The 26,975-nt window shown below is 38.0% G+C and overlaps 1 protein-coding gene across 8 annotated transcripts in view; it reads left to right on the top strand.

Moving 5' to 3' along the window:
• VPS13B (vacuolar protein sorting 13 homolog B) overlaps window positions 1-26,975 on the top strand; it is an 851,071-nt gene that overhangs the window by 736,103 nt on the left and 87,993 nt on the right. For 7 of the 8 annotated variants that reach the window (XM_055546536.1, XM_055546537.1, XM_055546534.1 and 4 more), the window contains 4 exons: window positions 825-1,021; window positions 12,492-12,673; window positions 13,854-14,203; window positions 20,042-20,203. In XM_055546536.1, the coding sequence (XP_055402511.1) occupies window positions 825-1,021; window positions 12,492-12,673; window positions 13,854-14,203; window positions 20,042-20,203 (891 nt within the window). Of the gene's footprint in view, window positions 1-824; window positions 1,022-6,290; window positions 6,310-12,491; window positions 12,674-13,853; window positions 14,204-20,041; window positions 20,204-26,975 lie in introns of those variants that run through there. The other variant, XM_055546540.1, reaches the window with a different exon arrangement.

The following is a 26,975-nucleotide window of genomic DNA, read 5'->3' as shown; positions in this document are numbered from 1 at the left end:
TTTAAAGTCTTAACATTTTGATCCTTTTGGAACTTACTTTGATATAGGAATCATGTAGGGACCCACTTTGTTTTACCAGGCTAACCAGTCCTTGCAACCTCATTTCCGGTCTCTCCCCTACTTGTTTGAAATAGTACCTTCATTATATACTAAAATTTATCTGTACTTATATTTTATGATTCTTGTTTCTCTTTTTCTATTTGTATGTTGCTACTCCAACCTTATCTTTAGCTTTAGTAAGTACAGCTTTGTAACACATTTAACATCTGGTAGAATTAATTCCCCATTCTTTCTCCTTTATTTAAAAACTTTCTTGACTGTTTTCACATATTATTATTGAATGGGCCTTTTAAAATAAAGTAGGTAAACAGGATGAATATAACTATGAAAAGAAATCCTTTTTTTTTTTTTTTTTTTTTTTTGCCATTCTCCCAAATCTTCCCACCCTCTCCCTCTCCCACAGAGTCCATAAGACTGTTCTATACATCAGTGTCTCTTTTGCTGTCTCGTACACAGGGTTATTGTTACCATCTTTCTAAATTCCATATATATGCGTTAGTATACTGTATTGGTGTTTTTCTTTCTGGCTTACTTCACTCTGTATAATAGGCTCCAGTTTCATCCACCTCATTAGAACTGATTCAAATGTATTCTTTTTAATGGCTGAAAAAAAAAAAAAAAGAAAAGAAATCCTAAATTACTGTCCTTTTTACTTATTTCCCCTTTTAAATTGTAACTTTTATGAAGATTTGATTTGCATGTCAACAAATACAAAAGCATAGTTTCTCTTTGCAACTTCTAAAATCTTCTTTCTTTTAATATAGATTCCTTGTAGTTTGGAATACTGGGATGAACTCCAGAAGGTTTTTGTTGCATTTCGAGAATTTAGTCTGTCTGAAAGCAAAGTTTGTGAACTGCAATTGCCAGATATCAATCTTGTGAATGACCAGAAGAAACTGGTATCCTCGGATCTTTGGAGAATTGTCTTGAACAGCAGCCAAAATGGAGCTGATGACCAAAGGTAACTCTGAAAAAAGTGAAAAATGAAATAGTGGCATTGTACTAAGAAATCATAGTCAAATCGTCTTGTCTGGTGGCCCCTCATTTAGCTGTATCTCAGCTCTCTAGCAGCTGCATCTGTCGGAACTATGCATGAGAACCAGGAAGCGAAGTAGAAGCTGATGTTTCAAAGTCTGTGTATTAAAATTCCTGTTTTACTTGAGCTCTCTCAGAGTGCTTGTTCCTTAGATATAAAAGGAAAAGAGAGCAAAAGGCAAACTACAAAGATCCAGTTATCCTGAACTAAAAACTGTAGACGAAAAGAGCCATACACACTTCAGTAGAGTCTTAATGACAGTCATCAGTATATGTAAATGGTTAACCATGGGGCATTAAAAGAGAGTTTAAGTAAATAATTGTCTCCTTCTGAAAAGAAATTTTGGAAATATTTCCTTCTTACATGGTTTTAAAAGAAAAAAACCTTTAAAAGACAGACCTCCAGACATTAGGAAAACTTGGCTAACCAAAATAATTTATACTCAAAGAATTTCAGATAGCCAGAGCTTTATGCAGCTCTTGAATCTATCTGTCTGTAATGTATCTTGAAAGCTATAGACTTCAGGTATTCTGAATCATGTCCCTAGAACTTCCTATTCCACACCTCCTGCAGGTTAGTGACAAAACAGAGACAAATTGTTCCCACTTTCAGTGTTTGCTTGCTTAATACATCCACTAAATTAAAGAAAAAATGGCTTCAGCATTGTGTTCTTCAGCGCTCCTTCTAGATTACATATCCGTTATATCTTTCTGTTCATGCTCTCATAATGACAAGAAAAAGACACTGAATCACCATAAGTGGAACAGTTTCTTGGGTCATGTGATATGTGTGCAGGGGACCCATATTGATGTTGCTGCCCATCACTTTCAATGTCCTACCTTTGAATTCTCCTGACAGATTCACTTTAGCATCATCTTATTCCTTGTATATAATCCCTCCCTCCCTTTCTTTCCCAAGCACCATTTTGACACTAACAGAGAGAGAAAAAATCCACTATTCCAACACCTTGCAGCTGAACTGTTTTCTCTTTTTTTTACCTTTATTTTTGCCATCATTGTATGCCTTTACAGGGTCATAATCATAGCATACCATTTTGTATTCTGATTCCTATTTTATATTATAGATAGTTGTAAATACTTTCTCTTTTGTAATTAGTAATAATATGTGTTCCTTGAAGAACATTTGGGAAATAAAGAAAATAATATCATTACCCATCATATCACACAATACAAACCTCTGTTTGCATTTTAGTCTGTAGCCTCACCATCTTTTTTTCATTGATTACTTTGTTTGCTTAATAATAATACGTCTTATACTTTACATACTCTATTTCTAGGTCATTTGGGCTCTTTAAAAATAATTACCTTCCTAGTATATTACCTACTAAAGTACGACTGGTGAAAATATATTAGAGGAATGGGGTGTTGATTTTACATGTATGAAATGCAGCTTTGAAAAGAACACCCGTCCTGTGAGGAGTTAGCAGGTGGATAGAAAGATTGCCTCTTCTAAGCATAAATTACCTAGTCAGAAACCAGGAAATCTCAGAAAACAGAGCTATCGGTAATGAAATTGATTTAAAAACAAACCACTGTTTTATTATTAGTATCAAGTTACACATCATTTCTTGATTCTAATAATGAAAGAATACATTTTCATCAATTGAACAGGTTAAGTCCTTTGAATCTGAAACATTCATAAAAATCTAGCAGTGCGGAAATGTGGAATCTTTAGGGAATGGAAATTTATGCAGTCAAATTTAGGCAATTTTTCACCAGGCTTTTGACATTGTAATCACAGGTCTTTTGTCCTCACCTGGGATTTTTCATCTTGCCTAATATTTCATAATTGATCTTGCTTTAAATTGCTTGACATAAATTTTTCAGGTAGAAATTTATATTAGTGAAATTAAATTTAAAGAGCTGGTTTAAAAGTCAACATAATAAAACACCAACATTAAGACATTTTTCAAAAAGGACAGTAAATAAATTTCATCCAGTTTCTTGGAGGAAAACATCAGTGCTTTGATAATATTTAACATTTTATGTAGAGATAAAACTGCTATAATTAGATCCAATATATTCTGTCATGAGAGATCTAAAACTGAGCGAAAACCTGACACTTTCATGATTAGAATTTGTCTTATCTTAAATAATATTTATGGTTTGAGATGGATATGCATCAGACCATTGTACATTACTAGAAGAAAGTTCATAAAAATAAGTTCCATGAAGCTTAATCTAAAAAAAAAAAAAGGCATCCTGCCCACAACTGTCAAAAGTGCAGCAGTGTAGGACACTTAGTGATAGCAGCATCACTGTGTGTATGTGAATAGAAGCACTGTTTATTGGAGAATTCCAAGTCAGGAGACCTGGGTTTACATCCTGGCTCCATCCCCAACTAGCTATTTGGCCTCAAGAACCTGATTTGTGAGCTGAATGCTTAGGAAGGGGTAGGAGCTAACCAGTCTAAAGGGTGACAGGTAGCCTTCAGTACTTAGGACTGGAGGAAAAAGATTCAGTCTCTTAAACCTTGGTCTGTGTATCCCATACAGGCATATATTCTTTAATTCAATCCCCATGTATTTGTAATACTTATTTTCTCCTGTCTTTAATTAATGGTTTGCTTGGTCATATGAAAATGAATATTGGGTAATGGTTAGTCTTAGTTTCCACAGTAGTACTGACCTTTATGAGACTTCTTCTGTTTGTGGTGCATTGGACTGAAATAGCAGATACAGTCTTTAAGGCCTGACCTGGAGGGTACCTGGTGGCTCAGATGGTAAAGAATCTTCCTGCTATGCAGGGTTCGATCCCTGGGTTGGGACGATCACCTGGAGGGGGCCGTGGAAACCCACTCCAGTATTCTTGCCTGTAAAATCCTATGGACAGAGGAGCCTGGCGGACTATAGTCCTTGCAGTCACAAAGAGTCGGACACAACTGAGCGACTGACACTTTCAGGATAGCCATTTTAGCTATTTATTTTGAATCTCATCATGTATACATTTGCCCATCCCCATTACCCACTGCTGAAGTTTAAATAAACCCATTTTACCAGTTAGGTCCTGACAAGAAACAGCCAGCACACTCAAATAGATTTCTTGAGGAGAGTTTAATGTAAAAACTGTTTCCAAAGTGTTGGCAAGGTTAAGGGATAGGACAGTACCCTGAGGCTAGAAACCATGAGGAACCATCCCATTCTTATTCCTGGAAGAGCCAGGTGATACAGCCATTACTGAAACTAACCCAGAACACGTGATTGTAGCTGTTTTTGTAGCAGCAATGTGAGGAAATGTGACTAAGAAGGAGCCAGGGGAATGGAGGTCGTCCTCCTAGTCTCTTCCCATCTTCTGATCTCCTGTGGGCACCTTCCACTGGCTGAACCAAAAGACACGCTGAGAACAAAGTGGCTCGTTGATACAGTCAGGGGCAGAGAATAGGACAGGGAAGGGTGGAAAGTGGATCTCGAGAGCAAACATGATGGCCAGCGAGCACATGCTGTATTTGGAATTTATGGTTTCTTACCCAGTGATGGACCTGGGAGGAAAGATGAGAAATGAACTGGTGGACCCAGGTCTCAGGCTTTGGACTATTCTGCTAGGTTCTCTGAGTTCGGTATCAACCAGATGTCTTCGGATGGACCAAAACAACTTTCTGCTTGGTTTCACCCTCCTACTTTTCACCCCACATGGCTAACTCCGGAAGTACATGACTACATAAAAGATATGTTTCAGGCAATTGTTGTATTGCACAACAATAACTGTGAAGATCTTGGTATATATACCCAGTTAATTTTATAACAAGGTGTTTGATGATAATGCTAAACTCTGTGCCAAACCACCTTACCTGCCTCCAGGAAACCTGTATAGAGGTCAAGAAGCAACAGTTAGATCTGAATATGGAACAACAGACTGGTTCCAAATAGGAAAAGGAGTACATCAAGGCTGTATATTGTCACCCTGCTTATTTAACTTATATGCAGAGTACATCACGTGAAGTACCAGACTGGAATCAATCACAAGCTGGAATCAAGATTGATGGAAGAAATATCAGTAACCTCAGATATGCAGATGATACCACCCTATGGCAGAAAGTGAAGATGAACTAAAGAGCCCCTTGATGAAAATGAAAGAGGAGAGTGAAAAAGCTGGCTTAAAACTCAACATTCAGAAAACTAAGATCATGGCATCCAGTCCCATCACTTCATGGCATATAGATGGGTAAATATTGGAAATAGTGAAAGACTTTATTTTCTTGGGCTCCAAAATCACTGCGGATGGTGACTGCAGCCATGAAATTAAAAGACACTTGCTTCTTAAAAGAAAAGCTATGCCAAACGTAAACAGCATACTAAAAAGCAGAGACATTACTTTGCTGACAGAGGTCCCTACAGTCAGAGCTTTGGTTTTCCCAGTAGTCATGTAGGGATGTGAGACTTGGACCATAAAGAAGGCTGAGCGCCAAAGAATTGATGCTTTCAAACTGTGGTGCTGGAGGAGACTCTTGAGAGTTCCTTGGACAGCAAGGAGATCAAAGCAGTCAATCCTAAAGGAAATCAACCTTGAATATTTATTGGAAGGACTGATGCTGAAGTTGAAGCTCCAATACTTTGGCCACCTGATACAAAGAGCCAACTAACTGGAAAAGACCCTGATGCTGGGGAAAGATAGAAGGCAGGAGGAGAAGGGAATGACAGAGGAGATGATTGGATGGCATCACCGACTCAATGGATATGAGTTTGAGCAAGCTCTGGGAGACGGTGAAGGACAGGGAAGCCTGGCATGCTGCACTCCATGGAGTCGCAAAGAGTCAGACACAACTGAGTGAGTGAACAACGACAAAAACTCTGTTCACCTGTGCCAAGTCTTTGGTGTTTTTCTCCATATTACATGGTCACTTTCTCACAATGTTAAAACATGTGAGAGTAGATTGCTGACAAGAACTGTTTGTCTCTACCCCAAAAATGCAGGTTTATAGAGGAAGGCATCCTGGAAAGAGAAGTGGCTTAAAGAGTCTATCTTCATGCAATGAACATCAAAACTCTATTGAGTTTTTAGAGTACAAATAATAATAATATTTTTCTCCCACTCCCTGAAGATCCTATAAAAGATGTCACTGTCAGCTCATACTCAATGTACTTTGAGACAGTGGTCCATAACTTTGTATGTGTGTGTGTGTGAGAGAGAGAGAGAGATGCTTTTCATTTCCTCAGGCTTCTTTCTTGTATGTAAAGGTAGTCCAGGAGTCAGAGAAAGAACGTTGTGATGGCAAAGTCCCTGGATCATTTCCTTTCTTCTCACTGTTTGACGTTCCACCAGAAGATCACTGGGGCCACTAGGTAACCATTCCCCTCCATTTGGCTACTTAGAGCTGTACTTTTAGATGTGCCTAAATTTGCTGGGTGGAGAAGGAAATGGCAGCCCACTACGGTATTCTTGCCTGGAGAATCCTATGGACAGAGGAGCCTGGCAGGCTACAGTCCATAGGGTTGCAAAGGGTCAGTCACAACTGAGTGTCTGTGCATAAATTTCCTGGGTACCATTTTTTTTAACCTTTTGACTTTCATAAACCATTCAGACAATAATCTTGGTTGGAAGTGCTTTGCCACTTATTTCTGCTCCCACAATGATGTAATCCAAGATATCCAGAAAGTTCTTTCCTAGGGCTAAATGTGAAGTTTTGTCTTCTGCCCCTTGGGTAAGGAATGCTTATATTCTTCCCCAATTATCTTTTTGAATCCTTTTACTGTTTCCCTTTAGTTGGTAATGAAACTCAATGTAACAACTCCTTACCCCTCCGCCAGGGAGTTGGACTTTGCCAGGCAGTCCTTCTTCCCATCTTTTTAAAACTACATATGTAATTTTAATCCATTAGTGGGTCATGGAATCAACATAGCAAGTTGCAGGTGAAATTTTTTAACCATTTCTTAAAAATTGAAGTATAGTTAATTAATAGTGTTGTATCAGTTTCAGATATATAGCAAAATGCTTGAGATATATTCTTTTTCAGATTCTTTTCCATCATAGTTGGTAACAAGCTATTGATTAGTTCTCTGTGCTGTACAGTAGGTCCTTGTTTATCTATTTTATATATAGTAGTTTGTATCAGCTAATCCCAAACTCCTAATTTATCCCTTTCTCATGACATTCCCCCCACTATCTCCTTTGGTGACCCTAAGTTTGTTTTCTATTTCTGTGAGTCTGTTTCTGTTTTGTAAGTTAAATTCATTTATATCACTTTTTTAGATTCCACATATAAGCAATATCATACAGTATTTGTCTGACTTCTTTCACTTAATATGATAATCTCTAGCTCCATCCATGTTGTATAGAATCTCAGTTTGGGAAGATGAAAAAATTCTGAAAATGGATGCTGTTGATAATTGCACAGCAATGTGAACATACTTAATGCCACTGAACTGTAAGCTGTTAAATGGTTAAAACAGTGAAATTCACATTATGTACATTTTACCACAACTTAAAAAAATCAGAGAGTATCATATTTGGAGTAATCCCCCCTCCCATTTTATGTGTGCACTAGGTTACAACAGAAGTGTATTTCTTATTTTGGGTCTGAATTAAGAGATTTTCCCCAAAAAAGACAGTTCTAAGGAGTAGAGAGAACACAGTGTAGCAGGCACACACATTGTCCCGTCTTCTCTCATCCATCCAGTGCTCTCCCAGAATGGACAGGGCAGTGTTTTTGCAGTAGGCAAGAGAGAGTTTCGGTGAACCAGTGTTGAGAAATAGTGCTGCGCTGGGATGAATGATAGCATGATATTATGAGTTCTCTCGAGAAGGGGTAGGCTACCCACTCCAGTATTCCTGGGCTTCCCTCATGGCTTAGCTGTAGAGAATCTGCCTGCAATGTGGGAGACCTGGGTTCGATCCCTGGGTTGGTAAGATCTCCTGGAGAAGGGAACAGCTACCCACTCTAGTATATAGTCCATGGGGTCATAAAGAGTTGGACAGGACTGAGTGATTTTCACTTTTACTTGGGAACTGAGGGTAATCACTAACAATTAACATTAAACTAAGTAGCCAGTATGGTACCCTATTTGCCAAACAGGAAAAGGGGGATAGGTTTTTTTTTCTATTATGGAGTGATAGACCGTATGCCAAGCAATTTGTATGTAGTACTTCCTTTAATACTCAAAAAGCAAGTCCAATTACTATACTTACTTTACAGATAAGAAAACTGAGATTTAGCAAGGTGAAATTATTTGCCTACGATTGCAATACAAGTGGTGGGGCTTCCCTGGTGACTCAGATGGTAAAGAATCTGCTTGCAATGTGGGAGACCCAGGTTCAATCCCTGGGTTGGGAAGATCCCCTGGAGAAAGGAATGACAACCCACTCCAGTATTCTTGCCTGGAGAATTACATGGACAGAAGAGCCTGGTGAACTACAGCCCATGGGATCACAAAGACTCCTGCACGACTGAGCAGCTAGCACTTTCACTTTCACAATTTAAGTGGTAGCAGTTCAAGCATTTTCATCTAGGTTTTCTTACATCAGTCTCTGCTTAATCTCTATGCTGTATTATAAAACTCTTATTACCACAGAGGGATCCAGAGAAAAGCTCAAGGCTTTTCCAGTCAAGTCAGATCATACCTGCAGAGCTATTGTTGATGGATACCTGGAGTGACATCCAGGAGTGAATTTTTAAGGATTATGCTTGGGTCCCTGCAGTGCCTATGGATCAATCAAGATTCAGACTTACTAAAACACTCCTTGTTTAAAGGAATTGATTCCCATCCATGGATCACCTAGGACAGCCTATAAGTTTCTTTGGCTAAAATGAAGGTATGGATATGTAAAACTCCTGCCATACTTTCTACTTTTTAGAATATTTCCTTTGTTTTAAAAATTAGAATTTTCGTTAGGAACTAATTGATCATTTGAACTATTAAATCTTGAGTTCTGTGTATTACTATTTGAGAGGTTTTGCTCCTTGGAGCCATTTTTGCTTTTCTATTTCTGATTATTACACATCTCATAAGTTATGTTTTACCTTTTGATATCTGGATCAGATCAAACTCCATCATAATTAAGGAAATGAAGCTGCTATAAATGTCCCTAGCACCGTCACTGTTCTCATCTTTGACTGTTTAGCTTTATTATACATAGATATTTTTAATCCTTATGTAAGAGGTAACTATACAGATGCTACTTTTATAGTGTATGTGCGTTCATGTGTGCTAAGTCGCTTCAGTCATGTCTGATTCTGTGTGAACCTATGAAGTGCAGCCCACCAGGCTCCTCTGTCCATGGGGATTCTCCAGGCAAGAATACTGGAGTGGGTTGCCATTTCCTTCTCCAAGGGATCTTCCTGACCCTGGATTTCCAGGGGATCTGCCTGACCCTGACCCAGGATCAAACCCGCATCTCTTATGTCTCTTGCATTGCCAGGCATGTTCTTTACCACTAGCGCCACCTGGGAAGCCCTTTATAGTGTATTCAGTTCAGTTCAGTTCAGTTCAGTTCAGTTGCTCAGTTGTGTCCGACTCTTTGTGACCCCATGAATCACAGCACACCAGGCCTCCCTGTCCATCACCAGTTCCTGGAGTTCATTCAAACTCATGTCCATCGAGTCGGTGATTCCATCCAGCCATCTCATCCTCTGTCATCCCCTTCGTCTCCTGCCCCCAATCCCTCCCAGCATCAGAGTCTTTTCCAATGAGTCAACTCTTCGCATGAGGTGGCCAAAGTACTGGAGTTTCAGCTTCAGCATCATTCCTTCCAAAGAACACCCAGGACTGATCTCCTTTAGAATGGACTGGTTGGATCTCCTTGCAGTCCAAGGGACTCTCAAGAGTCTTCTCCAACACCACAGTTCAAAAGCATCAATTCTTTGGCACTCAGCTTTCTTCACAGTCCAACTCTCACATCCATACATGACCACTGGAAAAACCATAGCCTTGACTAGACGGACTTTTGTTGGCAAAGTAATGTCTCTGCTTTTGAATATGCTATCCAGGTTGGTCATAACTTTCCTTCCAAGGAGTAAGCATCTTTTAATTTCATGGCTGCAATCACCATCTGCAGTGATTTGGGAGCCCCCAAAAATAAAGTCTGACACTGTTTCCACTGTTCCGCATCTGTTTCCCATGAGGTGATGGGACCAGATGCGATGATCTTAGTTTTCTGATTAGTGATGATCAAATTAAGGTGAACATAAAAAAACCTCAAATTTATTGATTCAAAATATAAAGCATATTCATATTACATGTGCCATATTAATTTTATGTTTAAGACATTTTAATTTTATTATAACTCAAGTTTTTAAATATAGATTAGTAACATTTTAGAAGGATTTCAAGATTGAAAGAGTACTGACTGCTTGAATATATATGTTAGGAGTTGCTGTAAGACCTAAAAATATTGTTTTAACCGTTGATTTGTACATTTAATTTAGGAAAAGTAAAAAGTCAATCAACTTGTTATAAATAAAGATTGTGATACCTTAGCAACTTTTTCAACTTACTACAGTATTTGCCACTCTCAGGAGAGAGAAAAGTAAATTTTGGAAAATATCAAGAGTGTCAAAAATGGCAGTTGGCAAAAAGAATTCTTCAGATAAACACCTCAAATTGTGTGCTTACAGTTTTAGAACTGATCTCAAAGTACTCTCACCTGGATTTTTAATAATATTTTGACTAACACTATACCCTATTTTTAACAACTTCTTAAGGGAGAGAGTTCATATGGGTAAAACACATGTATTAATACAACTAATACAGTTTGGCCTTTTTGAATAAATATAAATTTTAATTTTACCTTGCCAGTGAGATCTTTTTTACCTGTGTTTTTTTTTTTTTTTAAAGTGAAGTGGTTGATTTACAGTGTTATGTTCGTTTCTGGTATATAGGAAAGTGAGTCAGTTACATTGTATAATGTGTATTATATATATGTTTTCATATTCTTTTCTGTTATAGGTTATTACAAGATATTAAATATATTTCCCTGTGCTATATACAGTGGGGCCTTGTTGTTTATTTTAAATGAGATCTTTATTTGTAACTCCACAAATAAATTCCTAGAAAGCTGTTTGGATTAGTATGCCCGTTTATAGAAGTGTTAAGAGTATACCTAGCTGCATTTTCATGCATAACATTTCATCAGAAACATATTGGCCCAGAGTTGTGTTTTCTTTGTATACAATGGATTTTTGCATACAGAGTCATAACATTGCAGTAAATACCACCACACTGTAAACTCCTTGAAGTTAAACACTCACTAAGCCTAGCTTTCTTTTCACCAGCCTTTTCACCACTTCTTTCAAAACCCAGCTGAAGATTCACACTCTTGAGAACCCCACGTGATCCACCCCGCACCATTCTGAGTTCCTCTTAGGTCTCTGCTCTGGCCGCCCTTCCAACTTTCCTACTCCTCGGTGGTTGTTCCATTTTATACTGTTTGTAAATGTCTACATATTTTATACCACCAGATAGACTGTGACTTCATTGAAAACCTAGGATTTATTTCTTTAGTTTTTCCTGTCATAGCTCTCCCGAGGACACTATAAGCCAGTGCTTCTTCTCTAAGCTTGTCATGGATGTGGGAGCCAGGCTCCACCACAGCTATAAGCAAATTTCAGATTTGGCAAGAAGAGGGTGGAAGACGGTGAGGGGGACTGGAGCTGCATCTATTCAGTGAGCCACAATTACCAGAATGCACCCTGGCATCTCCCAGTCCCCAGCTCCATGTTTCTACGAGCAAACTGAGGCGAGGTAACAAGGCTGCGTATTTCCCACGCACACCAGCAGCCACTTTGAAAAAATTTGTTCCCTCCTACAGATGCCTTCACTATTTATTTTAATTGAATTTTTCTGGTATAAAATGTGTTAGGGGAATGGACAAATAAAGAGAGGACCCAATACATATATTGATTATATGTGTACTCAATATACATGCAGTATAATTGTCCATGAGACCTTGGTTCTTCTGAACATGGTCATAACTTTTATGGTGCTTGGTACAGTATTCAGTGGGTATTCAATAAATAGTATTGACTAACTTATATGGGAATATGGATATGGACAATCTGGAGAAGTAAAACAAAAGATTTATGATGCTGAAAACATTTGGTCTTTTGAACAGCAGAGTCATACTCTGAGTTGTGTTGGTCTTTAATATGAGAACAAGTTGTCCGTAAGTCATGTGAAATGTGGATGGAAGAAAATTGAGTTGCCGGTCAATATGGTCTGGGGTTTCAGTAATCCTATGAAACTTTTCTGCTAATAGCTCATAGAGAATAATCAACAAGAACTTAATTTTTTAAAGAAACTCATTATGTGAACAAATATGGAAGATTTGATAATATACTGACTAGAGGATTATGGGAGCTAGCTTTTCAAAACGCTTATATAAAGATGTTTCATTTATATGATGTTGGAAATTTTAGGTTACTAAACTTTTATTATTTCCCACAGCTCTGCAAGTGAATCTGGTTCTCAAAGCACTTGTGACCAGCTTGTAACCCCAACAGCTCTGGCTGCCTGTACCAGAGTTGACTCCTGCTTTACCCCGTGGTTTGTCCCATCTCTTTGCATTTCCTTCCAGTTTGCTCACCTGGAGTTCCATCTTTGTCATCACCTTGACCAGCTTGGCACAGGTACTCTTTATTTTAGCATCAGAATAACATCCACTTAATACTTACTGTTTTGTCCCTATACAAAACTACTTCCCAAATGACCACCACTCACATGGGGAAAGAGGACATTTTTAGAAGCAGCACTTATTTCCTTCAACAATGAGCACCAGCAAAGTTACTCTGAAGTTTTTTTATTTCATATAATAATTGTCCCTGTTATGTTTGAACCATCTCATTTACTTATTATATAGGTTACCAGTTATATTGAATTGCTATGATTTAGTGCACTTCCTAATGAGAATTTTCAAGGAAGTTACAAAAATTGCAGGTTTTTACTATTACTCCAATTATGAATTTTTTGAAAGAAGTACATCTGTTTTTGTTTTATATTCTGAGCCATTACATTAATGGCAAATAGTTTCCAAAAGTACTTGATACTACTTTATCTTGATAAGTATGAATACCTTCCACCAAAAATGGACAAATTCTCCAATATTTTAAAGGACTAGCATTTTTACAAGTTTATAAGGTAGAAGAGTAAGTTTTTCCACATATCAAAAGTGACCTTTTACAAATTTGCTCATGTTCATGAATAATTATTCCTAAAAGTCTGTACGAAATCTTTTCTCCTTAATACATTTTGATTCTGGTATTAGGTTTTCAACCTACATGTAATGGAAAAAGGAAAAAAAAATCAGATTAAAACTAAACACAGCTGCTGTTAAGCATCTTGCCTTTTCAGCAAAAATGGAGCTTAACCTGTATTTTCTAATTCTGGGTCATGTTTTTGGTTTTCAGATTTGGTGGGTAGATACAGAGCACTTTCGTGAAACACGCCTTAAATATTTACCTCCTCTTCATTTTATTTTTATCTGCAAGTGTAACTTTTGGAAAAAGACCTGCTGTTGAACAAAGCTTTTTTTTTATCAGTTTTGTTTGTTACTTTATTTTTGTTGGTTTGTTTTTCCTTTTTTTTTTTAATTTATTTTTTTTGTTTTGTCTTTTTGAACAAAAGTGTTGTTTACAAATGCCAAATGTTAATTCAAATGTTATATCATCTTCAAGAGAATGTTTGAATTTATTAACCAGCAACTATTGCATTCAATAACCAAGAAGTGAGTAATTTAAATGTCATCTCTATATTTCCATAAAGTGTTGGCTCATCTCAACTGCTGTATTTCTTGTTTGTTTTTCTCAACAGCTCCACCAAAATACCTACAGCCATTTATTTCTGATAAAAATGTGCCATCTGAACTAGAATACATGGTTATTTCCTTCAAAGAACCACACATGTATCTTCGACAGTGGAACAATAGTTCTGTCTGTCAGGAGATCCAGTTCTCAGCTCAAGCAGACTGTAAACTTCTAGAGTGCAGAAATGTGACAATGCAAAGCTTGGTGAAACCCTTCAGCATCTTTGGACAGACTGCAATTTCCAGCAATGCAGTAGAAAAGCTGATTGATTGCTCCATCATCATTGACTCAATATTTGTAAACTTTGGGCAACATGTAGTTCATTCTCTCAACACTGCAGTACAAGCTTGGCAACAGGTATGCACATTCTAGAACAGTTTACAGTTTGTCCGTGTGTGATCTTTTACTAGACACTCTGTGTTATCACTTCTAATAATAAATTAAGCACAAACAAAAATGTGAGAGAATGAAGAATCTGACAGGCATCATTATATTTGGGGCCTCTTCTGTTTTGGCAAAGCGATGCATGTTATTTTTAAAACCTTTGGAGAATATGGGTTCTCTACACATGCATCAGAGATCATGCCCACATTTTTGTGACTAATGTACCACATCTGTGTGGAAAGTAACATATTCCCAGAAATTTTTTCCAAGTATTATGGCTTTAGTTTGCCAAAGCTTCAACTTGGTATGTATCAAATTGTCTAAGCAGCCATTGCAGAAATGAAGAACCTGTGTGAGTCTTTCTGATAAAAGCATTTCATCTTTCAAAGCAAAAAGGCAGTGAGAGGAAATATGTGAGCATGATATAATCTTAGCTTTTCTCCCATTATTATTCTGCCGTTTTGATTCACTAAAAAAAGTACTCAGTATTAGATTTTTTAACCAGCTAAAGACTATTGATGAGTAATGTTTTACTTTTATCTTTTGTCAGAAATTAGCTGTATTAGAAAAGAGATAGAATATAAGTCTGTTTTGAATGACATTTAAAATGGGGAACCTGCCTGTGTTTACTATCATAAATATAATTCCACAAAATATTTGGATCATAGTATGCTCGATGATTTAGTGATTGGATAACAAATCGTTTCTGCTTCCCTTACTGATTTTCAGTATAATATTGCATTTTCATAAAGCCCGTGTTGTCATTTAAGCTGAGACATTTCCCCACATTTTGTATGTTACATGCATTTGTGCAGACTAACTCCCCAAGAGAAATGGTCTTTCACTCCACCCTGACCTCATGTGGGGAAGGGACAGTGGGATAGGGGGGAGGCTGAGTTCTCTAACTTAAGAATTTTTATGGGAATGAACTCTTTTCTTTATATGCATGAAGACCTATACAAGACTAAGGAATTAATTACCTAACATGGCACTACAATAGCAAAGGGAAAGAAGATAACACATCTGTTTCATATTTTAAAATTCTTTTTTAAGGGCATTCCATGGTTTTCTTGTTGCAGAGGACATGCGTAAAATAAGAGCTAGTGTGATCTAAATCTTTGCAGCTGGTTCGAATAGTGATGTGAAAAAAACCTCCGTGGCTCCAATTTCTGTTTTTTGTCATATTTTGAACAATGCATTTAATAAAAAACAAACCTAGAGAATACAAGAGAGTCATTGATAGAGCATTTAAACCCAGGATATTTTTGTCTTGGTATCAGGACCATTATAAAAGGACTCATGTGTAGCAACTACTGCAAAATGGCCCTCAGAAATATCAGTTTCCTCCCAGGGTAAAACTATTCTCTTAGACACAGCTATACATATAAATAAAACACGGTGCATAAATATTTAAATGTCTTAAACCACATCAGAGTGTGAATGACTGACTGGCTAACACAGTGCCTTGAAGGAATATTCTGAGTTTTTTTAAAAAAATGGAATTGTATATTTGATTAAGTAGAGCCATATGTCACGTAGCATATTGCTGACAGGTACATTCTATGAATAGTTGGTTCTGATTTATACAGGGATTTGGCAATGTTAACATGAGCCACAAGAGGATATACTTCTGTAATTGTTGCTGTAATTTTCTTGTTTCCTCCCATGTCAAGGGTACTTGCCACCAAGTTTTAATGTGGTAGGCATCTAACCCTGTGTATTCTAAAGTAAATACAAAAATGCAGTACTTTGAAATTATAGGACATTTGACATTGAAATGGTCTTATAGAAGGGTTATTAAGTTCATTGTTTCTAAGATGTTCTGAATGTGATTTATCCCCTTTAGAAGGGAAACTTAGCTTCCTAAGCTTGGATTTTATTGTGTATATAATGCTCATATACAGTGTAATTATTGCCAATGAGAAATGTGAATTTAATAAGCAGGATATGTTATTTGAGTTCTCCACATACTTTATCAGATTTGTATCAGAGACAAGTCATTTGTATCCAGTGTGGATGAACCAGACAGTTGAAGCATGAAACAATTTGACCTTTCACCTTTAGGTCACAAGTTCAAGATTAACAGAAGTCTTCATCAGTGTCTGATTTCTCTGGCTGTAGATTTTTTTTTTCTCTTTTGTGAATGATTAATGTTTTGTGAAACCAGATTAAGGACCCAAAATGCCACTTGCAGTTTGCTTTATATTTCTATGTCACATTCCCACATTTGGACCAAATAGCATTATAAAAGAGATTTTTATTTAAAAGTTAAGATTATGCTCATGTGTCTTATCTTAGACCATAAGGAATATCCCTCTTTAAATGCCTAACACTCCCTCACAAATTTTAAATGTAAATAAGCCATCTTTTAATTACAAAAGCATTCTGAGGTTTTGCTTTTATATGATGTCATATACAATATGTACCAATTTTTTATAATACACTAGAATTTAAGCATTCCAAGAAATGCTTAAACTTATTACATTTATAATGAACCCCACAGATGAAGGAGCAGTAGAGAAACAGTTCCCTCAGGACTTTCAATATTCTTTAGAAAAATGTAAACAACCCCCTTGTATTCTTTCATTTACATTTTTCCCCAAAACCTTCATCATTTATTAAAGGTCAGTTTTAGAGATGAGGAAAGTAATATGACTATTTTTTTCCTACTCAGTCCCCATCTGGTAACTTAACCTTTGTCTAACCAGCAAATTGATCCCAATTCATTAAGAAAATTGAATTTCAGTCTCAGGTTGACTATCTTAAGTGGGACATTGGAATCATATCCCTTTCTTCATGTTTGTACTCTTGGACCTAAAGGAGAAAAATGTTTACAAGGAGAGCAGTTTCTGTTGATTATATAATGCTAAATGGAAAAATCTCATCAAACTAATTATACACTGTGACTCCAGTTTAATTAAAGGTTTACAAACCTTTAAATATATAAGATATATAAGATAGGATTGGTCTGTTTTACATATAACCGTTTCCTTAGCATCCTCTTAGCAACCCTTTTCTGGGGAATGGGAATCCAGTTGGTCTTTTGATTCTTGAGTTTCATCAGTAAAGCTGTATTTTCACTATTTAAAAAAAGATACATAAAATAGAATTGGATAGGATAGATCAGAATGGGAACAAGCAGGATATCAGAAGTGAAAAATTGCTGGAAAAGAATTCTCCAGAATGTTAACAGCAGTTATCTCTGAGTCTAAAATTAGAGACTTTTTATAAAAAGAAAATCAGTGCTTCCTGTATTTTCTTTCTACTGGCACCTGTATTACATTTATAATTTTAAATTTGCTCACTTATTTGTTTCATAAGTGTTTGTTGAGTACTTACATGTCACGCATGATACTGAGAACAGGAGATGAAGTTGTAAATAACACCGAACTGGATCCTGCCCTTATGCAGCATAGAGTCTAATGATGGAGACAACAGTGACCTAAAATCATGCAAGTAATCATTCAGTCCTGGTGGCTCAGATGGTAAAGAATCTGTCTGCAATGCTGGAGACTTGCATTCAATACTTGAATCAGGAAGATTCCCTGGAGGAGGGCATGGCAACCCACTCCAGTATTCTTGCCTGGAGAATCCCAAGGACTGAGGAGACTGGCAGGCTACAGTCCATAGGGTCACAAAGAGTCAGACACAACTGAACTAAGCATAGCACAGGGATCAGTACGGTTAAGGCAAAATATACAGTGTTGTGCAAGCATAAAATAGGTGGACCTGGGACTTCCTTGGTGGTCCAGTGGCTAAGGCTCCATGCTCCCAATGCAGGGGGCCCAGGGTTCGATCCCTGGTCAGGGAAATAGATCCCACATGCTGCAACTAAGACCCTGCCCAGTCAAATAAATTAAAATAAATATTATTAAAAAAAAAATAGGTGGACCTAAGGTGATCTGGGAGGATCTCAGGAGGCTGCTTACTCTGAGAGCATGACCTGAAGACAGGAACCTGAAAACTGAGTCGGAACAAATTAATTGAGCAAGGAGGAAAAGAGGTCCAAGCAATAGAATGGCACTGAAGCAGGAAGGAGTTTGACGTGTTGGATGAATTGAGAGGAGGCCTGTGGTGTTGGAGGAGCTGAAAGGGGCTGGTGGAGCTGGGGTCTAGAGGAGAGTGGTTCAAGATGCAGTGGGGGCCGGACCGGGCAGAATGCCTGAAACCCGCCGGCAGTCCAGTTTTGAAATCACAGCTCATGATTAAAAGCCACAGCAAAAAGGAGTATGGGTAGACAGCAGGTAATTATTGGTTATAACTGCTTCAGTCTTACTTACCCAGAGACTCTTTATGATTAGTGTGGTTGTCAGGCAAGGTTCCACTCCATGAGAACAGAGAGGGTTGATGAGAATAGACAGATACAGATGATAGAGTGAGCGCTTAGAAGTCCCTCAAGGATGTCTCTAGAAGAATGAAGTATTTCAAGGCCTCTTCACTCACTGCAGCTGTGGAGCTCTGCCTGCACACTTGGGGGGCCTTCTGGTTGATTAGGAGGGGCTTGTACCTCCCAGGATAACTGTTCTCCTAAGGTTCTAGATCAGGTCTTGGTCCAGGCTGGATTCCAGTACATTCATCCATAGACTCCTAGGCTTCAGGCCACATAGTCACTTAAATCTCCATGCTCATGATGATATAGCCCTTTTTACTCTCCCTCCTCTTAGTAAAATGGCAAATGATGGAGTGTGGCTTTGTTACATTATTTAGAGCCACAACCAGGAAATAGAGGCCAATTGGAGAAATCGGCTCAGGGATCAAACCCAGGTCTCCTGCATTGCAGGAAGATTCTTTACCATCTGAGCCACAGGGAAGCCCTATCAGCAACATATTACCTCCCATTATCTGAAAAATCATTGGCTAATTAAGATTTTTTTCTTGCATTCTCAAGTTAGCCATTTATTTAGCTATTCTGTTTACCAAAGGTATGTTTATTGTTTTTAAGCCATAACCTAGTCAGGGTGATAAAAAGAGTAAACACAGAAATGCTCTATGACTCAGCCAGTGCTTTGATGTAACAGCAACCAGTGGAGAAGGAGGTATCCACACATTAGGAGCATATTACTAATTTGCTGAGCCTCAGTAGATTAATGAAAGACATTTGCTGATTGATTATTAGCTGAAATAGACATCAGCAACTGGTTTTCAACTAACATTTTCTCTTGAAAACTGCAGCTTGGCTACACAGACTCTGAAGTTGATCTGTTTTGTGTGTTCAGCCTGTTAACAATAGAGGGAAAGTTATGGTTTTATTTACATCTCTCCCTGAGCAGATTTACACGGACACACACACACACACACACACAGACACGTACACACACAGACACACGCCACCCTCCCCCTTAAGGGAACTGGGGATGTATTACCTAAATGATCCTTGCTTTCTGTAGGGTACAAACTGTGGCTTTGGTAATTGGTCTTGATTGTCAAGTTTAGAAGGCCGGGAACATGGTAATTCTAGCCTCTGGTACTATGCTCAGAAACGTGCACTACCCAGTACAGCATTCTTTGTAGCATGTTAATTCATTTTAAAACATTAAACGTTTGAGGGATCTCATTGTTCTTTTTCCTCTTCTGTGTATATGATTTATTTTGTAGGAATATAAATCAAAACATATTCTTGGAACATTTAAGGTCTCTTTAAGGTATTTTTTGGTGCTTATCCTGGAAGTACAGAATACTTTGTATACCAGAGCTAATGACAACAGATCTTTTAGTATTTCTGTGTTGTAACAATCGCCACTGGGCAGACAGCTGCCAAACATCTTGCAATTAATCTGATGCATGTTGGCTTTCGTATTCTTTTTCTTTCAGAACAAATGCCCTGAGGTAGAGGAGTTGGTCTTCAGCCATTTTGTGATCTGTAATGACACACAGGAGACACTGCGGTTTGGCCAGGTGGATACTGATGAAAATATCCTGCTGGCCAGTCTCTGCAGTCACCAGTACAGCTGGCGCTCTCACAAATCCCCACAGGTACTTGAGAAACAGCCTTACAAACACAGCAATTGTTAAGGTTGGGGATGCCTTTCTTCTGCATTTGTATGCCTGTGTCCAGTTATTTCCCTTTTTAAGTCTCCCAAGCGGCCACATAGTATATATAGATCCATCTGACAGAAACCCAGAAATGTTTAGAGATGGGAGCACAGCGTACCCATGCTCCTCTTGAAGTGGGCATTCTCGTGTTCACGTGGGCACTGCGGAGGGTAGTGTGGTGGCAGAGATGTTGAACTCCAAAGCCAGGGTATGGAGACTTGGCTCCTGGCTCTGGAGTACCTCTCTTTGCTTTCGTGCTTCAGTTTTCTTATATGTAAATTGGGGCTAATAATAGTACCTGATTCATAGGATTGTGAGGTCTGAGTAAGTTAATACATAAAAGGCGCTAAAAGAGTGCTTGATGTACTGTAAACATTGTATATCGGGAGTTATTTTCCATTTGTGTATTCGGATTCTTACTGTGTGTATAGTTCGTGCCAGTCATGTATAGGCACTGGAGATTGAAAGGTAAAAAAGTCTTAGTCCTCACCCTCCAAGGACAGCTCACGGTCCGCGACAGAGTGACGGCAGTGACAGACTGTACCCAGGGGAGCGCTGAGAAAAGATGTACCAAGGGATGTCTGTTTTCCAAGGAGTGTAATTCCATTTTCCTGTCACTTTAGATGGGAATAATTAGAGGGATGTGCCCTGCAGGGATAACTGAGGACGAATTAAATACAAAGATGTGGTCTTAAATGAGTAAAAGAAATGCTAAGAAGTACTCTCAAGAATAATGTATTTCTAAAACCCTGGGTAATAAGGAAACTACTGTCTGCTTATGATTAAAAGAAAGTCATTAGATTAGAGAACAAGTTTTCCCGTCTGGTCTATAGACCAGCTTTAGGATATGTTATATCCTCAGGCTCCCTCTTGCTGTTTTTTTTTTCCAGTAGCTAGATTCTGATTTCTTACTTGCTTTTTTTTTTTTTTTTTAAATCATATTGCCACACTATTAGTATCAAATTTGGCAAAGTAGATACAGTAAAATTCTTCTTAAGTCTATGTATTTAATTCTGGTTGATCTAACAGGATGGTAAAACACCATATATCCTTTTTTAATAAGAGTTCTTTCAGAACTCTTATTATGGTATGATATTGCACTTGTATTTTTAGAATGAATGACATGCCCTTATTTTTCTAATTCTCCTTTTGAGAAATGTCCATGTTAGAGAGTTTTTAAGTTGTTTGGTTGTTTGCTCCTTGTAACATCATTAAAGGACACTTGGTCAGTTGTTTCATTTAAAAATTAAACAGTTATTTTTTCCTGTTAATTGCAAAAGTAAGAATATAGACCAGATATATAAACCAAAAGAGAGAGAGAGAGAAAAGACAACCTATAATCCCAACCACCCAGAGACAATCCATGTTAAGACTTGTTTAGCCGTGTAGACCTTCAAAAGGCTTCTATGATCATTGCATTCCCAGAAATGAACTGGTAGTGACAGGAAAGAAACCTCTGAGAAGGTGCGTTAATGTGCGGTCATACATTGTACCTGTAGCCACTTCACCCATTAATACATGTAAGCTGCAGGCCTCAGCCGAAGCAAAAGATAAAGCTCATTTTCCTGCAAAGTCATTTTAAGCTGCATAGACTATCATGACCCTCCCTGACTCAAGATTCTCTGGATACTGGCGCCAGGATGGGAAGGATGATGCTAAGAACAGTGGGCTCAGGGGTGTGGAGGAACAGGTGTCTTCATGTTGTAGATGTACAGTTTCTGAATGGAAAGGACATGAACAGGAAAGAAGAATGGCCGACCACTGCCATACTATACCTTTCATATTTAAACTCTTCTGTACTTTTTCAAGGTCTTTTTGTATTTATTACTAGTCTTATTTTCATAGTATCCCTGTGTGATTTGTATTTTTATTATGAACATTTTATAGATAAGGATACAGAAATGTTAAGCTAAGATGGTGGTAGAGTTGGGACTGAATCCCATGTCTTTTCATTTTCAATATACTATTATTTCCACAACATTGTTAAACTCTCCTAGGTTTTGGCAGCAGGATTTGTCTGCTAGAAGAGCCAAACTGTGAGGGTTTAAGAGAAGGGCTGAGAAATCGCTGCTATAATATTCCACATTTAAAGCTAGGGTATCATGGCATTCTTAGTACAATATGAACCCTTGCAGAGATTTAAGAACAAAAAACAATAAGAACCCTTTAGTGACAAACTGGAAACATAAGACAGGTATCTATTAAACTTTTTTCTCTTTTTAATTTGTAACTGCATCTTCTGGATACAAATGTTAAGATGAGCTATAGTCATCATAATCTTGAGACTAAAACTTAGATCATATTCATAAAAGGTGTCCCTTTTAGTACAGCTACGTATGCTGAAGGAAGTGTGTTTTAGGACTCTTTGAAGCCAGCGAGGTCTTAATGGGCCCAGGGGTCTTCATGGAATTCCTTACGTCCATAGTTACAGGTTCTGCTGTGTTCTAATGAGAGGTTACATCCGAGGATCAGAAAAACTAGCCACTTAGCTTCAGACTGCACCTGGAGGTAGTCACAGACACACAAGTAAGCAAACTGTTCCCTTTTTCCAGACTCCAAGTCATATCCTGCACTGCCCAGCAGGCTTGGTTTTAGGAACATTTGTGTCTGCATGTTTATGCTACCTTGGGTGTTAGTCAATTCATAGTCTCAGGGAGGATTTCTAAAGTTCAGAGAACTTAACTCCACTAAACAATGTAGCTTATATTGCAGAGATCAAGAAAGTAGCAATGACACCTGGAAAGGTTTCAAAGAGGTCAGCGTGTCTTAGAACCACACAGGAGGTTGCTAACAACAGTAAGTCCCAACGGGATAGGGAAAAACAAGGACACAACCAATTGCAGAAATCCAAAGCTGAAAAACCTTTTCAGAGTTGAAAAGTTGTAAACTCTCCCTAAGTTTCTAACACACACTCTGAGGCAGAATCACTTGAAAATCCTGGCTATCCTACAACATTTGCTTGCCTAAGCAAACAAAGGAAGAACAAAACAATTTCCTAGGGGATAATTGAATATATTCAGCTGCACAGCCGTATATGCCACCTCAAAGGGCCCTTAAATATCCCACTCCAGGAGACTTTACTTCAGTTGGACAAGAACAGTAACCAGTGAAGGAATGGTCTTCAGAGAAGGGCTTCACAGTATATGGAATTGAATCTAAGGACTGCATGTGTGAGTTTATGGAATCTTTCCCCAGAATATGGACAGTCTGTGCAGCTCAGAGTCAAGGGGAGCTCTGTTTAATTTAACCAAACTGGATACAGTGACACGTCCATCGTAGTCGGATTTTTGTGTAGGCTGTTCAAGTTAACTTCCTGTTCTGGTAAAGAGAGAGCACTGTTGCCTAATTAAACTGCTTGAAACAAGAATGCCTCTAGCTTGTATGTAAGGAATTACATTTGCTTTACCCTTAAAACACGCACAATTTATAGATTGTGCTTTTTTTTTTTTTTTTTTTTTAGGTTTACAGGATTCCAACTACCAATGACTTAATTTGGTAACCAAACCATCAGTCAAGGTGAAAATAGGCTCCAGACAGAGCTATAGAAAATAAAAGATTGCTCCAAATGGATGTAGTAGGAAGTTTTATCATCTTGTGAAAATGGCAGATAGTTAAAAATGAGAAAGGCAACAAGAGTCAATTTGGAAGAGCGGCAGAGCATCTGGGAAATAACTCATCAAAGTAATCAGATTTAGGAAAGAAAACATAAATCAGACATTAGTTTCAGGCAGAGTTTGGCAGACTTTTTTGAGTAGGGCCAGACAGTGACTGTTTTAGGCTTTCAGGGCCTTAGAGCCTCTCTCATAGCCATTCAGCTTTGCACAAAAGCAGCCATAACAAATGAGTGGGACTGTGTGCCAATAAGACCTTATTTATAGAGAAGAAAATTTGAATTCCAATAATTTGCACACAAAGTGGTATTTTTCTTCTTTTTTTCAACTATCTGAAAATGTTAAAGACACTGCTAACTCACTGGCTTTATAGAAATAGGCAGTGCACCAAATGACCCAGAAGTCATGCCTTATTTGTCAACCCCTGCTTTCGGGTCTCTCAGTTGACAAAATACAGTAGACTAAAGATTTGACAGGAAATTGTCTTTGCTCTGCTGTAAATGATATTCCCATCACTTGAAAACTTGGTAACATGTTTCAGAAATTATGAAATGACGGGTAATATATTAAATCTAACACATAAAATCAACCTGTGCTTACCACATAACAGTGTTCTTGAGTCCCTAAGTCATGTCCAACTCTGAGACCCCATAGACTGCAGCATGCCACATAATAGTAAAATATTTGTATTGTTCTTGTTCTTGCCCATAGAGACAGAAAGTTCTGCTGTTCTTTTTTCAGATGTGAAAATATTTAAAAGTGAGATCTGATCATTTTTCCTCTTGTCTAAAGAAAAAATAATGGGTTTTTGACTGTCTAGCTATCTTATGGTAATTCCAGTCAGCTGTCAGTTTTATTAGATTGTGATTTCTTATTCAGTTCCCACTCTCTCTATATCCCTTTATATAGTGTATGTGTACACATATATCTAAAGAATGAGCACGTTCTTGTTGCAACTGTCACAATTTTTAAAATTTAAAACCAGACTTAGGGAGGCTGGGAAAGATTGAGGGCAGGAGGAGAAGGGGGTGACAGAGGATGAGATGGCTGGATGGCATCGCCAACTTGATGGACATGAATTTGAGCAAGCTCCAGCAGTTGGTGATGGACAGGGAGGCCTGGTGTGCTGCAGTCCATGGGGTTGCAAAGAGTTGGACGTGACTGAGCGACTGAACTGAACTGAACGAGGGAGGCAGGTGAATATTCTATGTTGGCAAACTGTTCTCACTGATCAATTTTCAAGTGCTGGCCTCTGCTATTATATGGAACATGGTATGCATATGAGAGTTTGTTAGAAAGGGCAAAGGAAAAGACATTTTTACACCCAGAAGGTACAAATGGGATTGATATTTCCTTTCTAGAAAGCAATTTGATAAAAAGCATCATAGCTATTAAAATGATCATAGCCTTTGACCTAGTAATTCTCTTACTAGTGATCAACTCTCAGGGAGCAGTCCAAATTAATACAAAGGTGTGTACACAAAAATGTTTATCATAATTTTATTCATACTATCAAATTTTAAACATCAAAAGCTCAGTTTTAAAGAAATAGATAAGAGAAATCTGGTATACCTATGAGATGAACTATTATGGGACCTTTACATTCTTACATAGGAAGGGAAGTGCTACCATATCATTGGTCAGTTGCTCAGCCATGTTGATAACTCTTTGTGACCCCGTGGACTGAAGCACACCAGGCCTCCCTGTCCTTCACTATCTCCTGGAGCTTGCTCAAACTCATGTCCATTGAGTCGGTGATGCCATCCACCCATCTAGTCCTCTGTCATCCCCTTCTCCTCCTGCCCTCAATCTTTCCCATCATCAGGGTCTTTTCCAGTGGGTCAACTCTTTGCTTCAGGTGGCCAAAGTATTGGAGCTTATCATATTATATCAGTCAGAAAAGCAAAATATAAAACTCTGTACATACAATATGATCTTAACCATTTAAGTATAAATGCATAGAAAAATACTGAAACGAGATATGTCAAAATGTTGCCTCTGAATGGTATATTTTTTAAGGTGATATTTTTTCCAATGTATTACATTTTTATATACTTCTCAACTTTTTAAAATAAAGAATACAGATTATTAAGTCAGAAAGAAGTAAAAACTCTGAAAATATTTATATATAGACAGAGGAATTTCAAAAGCTAATTAGAACAGTGGCAAGTATAATACTATATCAAGAATGGTTCTCTGCGAAGTATTGAAATAGTTTTTTTCAATTATTCCCTTAGTTACATCTTTGCCCCACTTAAGTCTACCTTGCAAACTACAATTCAAGTAAGTTTCCTAAATGATGTTTTGATACTTTCTTGTCCAAAAACCTTTACAACCATCATCTATTAAATATACCCAAATTATCTGGTATCTAAGACCTGACTCATTATTTCTGTCTGCTGCTGCTACTGCTAAGTCGCTTCAGTCGTGTCCGACTCTGTGCGACCCCATAGACGGCAGCCCACCAGGCTCCCCCATCCCTGGGATTCTCCAGGCAAGAACACTGGAGTGGGTTGCCATTTCCTTCTCCAATGCATGAAAAGTGAAAGTGAAGTCACTCAGTCATGTCCAACTCCTAGCGACCCCATGGACTGCAGCCTACCAGGCTCCTCCATCCATGGGATTTTCCAGGCAAGAGTACTGGAGTGGGGTGCCATAGATGCTTATTATATCCCATTGATTTTTAATCAACAAATAATAATTTCTTATGGCCTATTGTGTGTTTGTAAAGGTGTACATTCTTCTAAGAAACATGTTGTCTGATGAGGGAGTCAGAAAGGAAACAAATTAGAGACATGATCATTATCTATGAGGATTTTGCGGCAGTAGTTGCAGACAGCGAGACATGATGGATAACTGAGTTAAAATACCAGCCATAGGAAGAAAAGCAAGAGGACCAGAAAGTAAAATCACCTGCCCCTGAATATGGACAAGGTCTTAATGGGGACTCAAAGGAAATGTTTCCTAACATGAGGAGGGAAATCTGCCAAGGCTTCCTGGTAGAAGTCATATTTATATTGAATTTTCATGTTTAAGTAAGTGCTAGGTCAGTGAAGTGGGGTGGGAGAAGGGTGTTCCCAGGTAAAGGAACCAACGTGTGT

This window comes from Bubalus kerabau, chromosome 14 (genome assembly GCF_029407905.1).
Source record: "Bubalus kerabau isolate K-KA32 ecotype Philippines breed swamp buffalo chromosome 14, PCC_UOA_SB_1v2, whole genome shotgun sequence".
In the NCBI taxonomy this organism is placed as follows: domain Eukaryota; kingdom Metazoa; phylum Chordata; class Mammalia; order Artiodactyla; family Bovidae; genus Bubalus; species Bubalus kerabau.
Note: the sequence above shows the minus strand (reverse complement) of the source record. Positions and strands in the feature narration are given on the sequence as shown.